The sequence below is a fragment of the Bison bison genome, unplaced genomic scaffold, assembly GCF_000754665.1.
Source record: "Bison bison bison isolate TAMUID 2011002044 unplaced genomic scaffold, Bison_UMD1.0 scf7180017864108, whole genome shotgun sequence".
NCBI classification, from domain to species: domain Eukaryota; kingdom Metazoa; phylum Chordata; class Mammalia; order Artiodactyla; family Bovidae; genus Bison; species Bison bison.
The window spans coordinates 10,876,740-10,880,089 of NW_011494680.1; the positions used below are offsets into that span (position 1 = coordinate 10,876,740).

Here is a 3,350-nt window from a genome sequence, read left to right on the forward strand (position 1 = left end):
GTGGGGCCGTTCCGGTCGCGGCCGAGCTTCTCAGACCCGCCCGGGGACCGAACTCGGACTCCGTGGGTCTCCCCCGGGCGGCACGCCGGACAGGGGCGTCGGGAGAAACGAGTGTCGGCGCCCCGCGCTCTCAGGTGTCCCGGCGGCGTTTCCCCTCCACCCCTCTTGCCTTTTAAGAAGCAGCTGTTGATTCCGAATGGCTTCTTTGAGGGGTCAGTTGAATGCTTCACTGGTTGACGCTCCGGTCAGACTTATGCAGAAGGAAACTCTGAGGTGGCCGTGGGGAAGTCGAGTCACAAGGAAGCCGGTTTGGTCTTGTTTCTCTCGGATGCTGTTTCTGGCTTATTTAAATGTAAAAATAGTTCCTTTTTAATCAGAGAGCTTTTCCCTTTCAGTTCAGTTCAGTCGCTCAGTCGTGTCCTACTCTTTGCGACCCCATGAATCGCAGCACGCCAGGCCTCCCTGTCCATCACCAACTCCCGGAGTTCACTCAGACTCACGTCCATCGAGTCAGTGATGCCATCCAGCCATCTCATCCTCTGTCGTCCCCTTCTCCTCTTGCCCCCAATCCCTCCCAGCATCAGGGCCTTTTTCAGTGAGTCAACTCTTCGCATGAGGTGGCCAAAGTACTGGAGTTTCAGCCTTAGCATCATTCCTTCCAAAGAAATCCCAGGGCTGATCTCCTTTCACAGTGACCTAAATAAGTATTTCATCCTACGTCTCGCACCCTAGTCGTTACTGCTATAGGGTAGAAAACATTGCACGTAAGAAACGGGGATGTAAAACTTTGTAATGTTACAGGACATTGACATTAATTGCCTCAATACCAGCGCCCTCTGCCAGGTGCTTCACGCTACTCATTTTAGGGTGTTTTTTTAACTGTCCCTTTGTAAGATGATTGATAAAATTGAAACAGTGAAGATGTGTGTCTCCTCAGTCGCGGTTTGCGACCCCATGGACTGTAGCCCGCCAGGCTCCTCTGTCCATGGGATTCTCCAGGCAAGAATACTGGAATGGATTGCCATTTCCTTCTCCAGGGGATCTTCCCTACCCAGGGATCGAACCACCATCTCCTTCATTGGCAAGTGGATTCTTTACCACTGAGCCACCTGGGAAACCCCAAACGCCTATAGGGACTATAATTAAACATGAATGTCCCTCCATCTACCAGGCTTAGTAGAAAAGGTCTATTATAATTCTTTATTGTCACACCTTCATTCTGCTTCTTTAAACGAATGTATATTGACCACCTGCCCTGTAACATACTACTAAGCTCTGGGAATGCAGAGATAAATAGTACATCAAATCCACAGTTGGTGCTGGGACACTGGAAAGGCCTAGAAGTGTGAAAGGCATTTCTACCCATTGTTTGCCTAAATAAGATACACATGAATTTAACATAACATTTTTAAGATGGAGGATGATTGAGTGCCAAGATAAGCAGTGCATACAGTGATGAATTTGGAGAATGGAGTGATCAGTGTCAGCTTAGGAAATGAACTCAATGTATTGATAAAACATTTGCAGTATTTATGACTCAATTTAGTAGTAGTAAACAGAATCCAGAAGTAGGAGGGTTTCATCTACCTCATCTTGTCTATTGAAGGCCAGCATCACTAAGACGCAGCATGTGCCCTTGGGGGAAAAATGGTGTTTCTAGTCAGAACAGCTTCAGCTTGCTCCTTGACCTTGCTGCTTAGTAGTCACGTGAGTATAGGAGAAATGTCCTAACTTCTCTGATCCTGTGTCTTTATTCATAAATTCAGGGTTATGTTGATCACAGGTGTCAAGGATGAAATAAAGGAATGTCTGTAAAGTGCCTCTTCAGTATTACCCTGGCTCAGACTTCCTTACTAAATATTTGGCTCTTTTTCCCTTAAAGGAGAAAATACTGTAACTTTCACTGGTTAGTCCATCTAATGCTACTAAGTTAAAACTATGTGACCTAATAGTCTTTCTCTAATTTAAATCTATTTCTTCTTATATGAAAACTGAGAATAGCTTGGTTAATGATCACCTGATACTTGTCAAATTTAGACTGAGTCCACTGGATTGATATGATTAATTGTTGGAAATGTTGTAGATGTCGCTAATTTTGAGAATGCCTTCCTTTCCACCATCAATTAGAAAATAAACTTTTTTTTTTCCAGTCTCCTATCTACTTTTCGGTAGGTAGATTACTGATTTTTTTATGAATGTGATTTGGCATTTCAAATACATTAAGTATTGATAATGTTTATTTTAGAATTTAATAAGAATGTGAAGAATTTGCAAAGAAACCCCGGAAGAAAAGAACCAAAGTAATGACATATGAAGTAATAGAGTGCGTATCAAAGGTTTAAAAGAATTGGATAATGTTCTTCTCCCCAGCTGGTTTCTTGGATAGTGAATATTTTTGGATTATCTTTTTATTGTTTAATCTAGCTGTGTTATTTTAAGCATTACCCAGTTAGTTCAGTTTTCAGTAGATACTTCTTAATTTCCTGGCAACTTGCTCTAAGAGTCTTTCACAGTATTATTGAAGAGAGAAGGGTGATGTGTTACTAATTGGAACAAGCAGAAGTATCGCTCCGTGCCTATTTGTCAGCTGCCATGCAGTGTGGGGTTTGTCAGCCTCTAAATTAGGAGAGATTTCCTCATTTACCACACCAGGAAAGATGGATGGTCGTCCCCCAAAAGCCTCCCAGCACAGTGAGCCTCTGACTCTCTAAAAGCAGAAGTTTCCCATGGGTCCCACAATGAAAGTAGATTTTATCTCCCTTCCTCCTCCGGAATTGGGAACATTTAAGGGGGAAGCTTGGGACAGGAGTGCTGGTGACAGTATGTAGGTACTCAGTCGTGTCCAACTCTTTGTGACCCCATAGACTGCAGCCTGCCAGGCTTCTCTGTCCATGGGATTCTCCAGGCAAGAATACTGGAGTGGGTTGCCATTTCCTACTGCAGGGGATCTTCCCTACCCAGAGATCTAACCCGCATCTCTTCTGTCTCCTGCACTGGCAGGTGGGGTCTTCTCCTCTGCACCACCTGGGAAGCCCCTGTTAAGTGGCACTTGTTGTTCAGTCACGTAGTGTGTCCAGCTCTTTGTGACCCCGTGGACCACAGCATGCCTAGCTCCCCCGTCCATCGCCAGCTCCCGGAGCTTGCTCAAACTCATGTGCATTGAGTTGGTGGTGCCATCCAACCATCTCAACCTCTATTGTCCCATTCTCCTCCTGCCTTCCATCTTTCCCAGCATCAGAGTATTTTCCAATGAGTCAGCTCTTTGCATCAGGTGGTCAAAGTATTGGAATTTCAGCTTCAGCATCAGTCCTTCCAATGAGTATTCAGGGTTGATTTCCTTTAGGATGTCT

General features: G+C 44.8%; 1 protein-coding gene across 1 annotated transcript in view; it reads left to right on the top strand.

The window, feature by feature from the left end:
* The first annotated feature begins 1,094 nt into the window (after nt 1-1,094).
* Nucleotides 1,095-3,350, top strand: part of UBXN2B (UBX domain protein 2B) — a 36,709-nt gene continuing 34,453 nt past the window's right edge. The window contains exon 1 of the mRNA XM_010838982.1: nt 1,095-1,707. Coding sequence (XP_010837284.1) covers nt 1,648-1,707 — 60 coding nt within the window. The 5' untranslated portion in view covers nt 1,095-1,647. The remainder of the gene's footprint in view (nt 1,708-3,350) is intronic.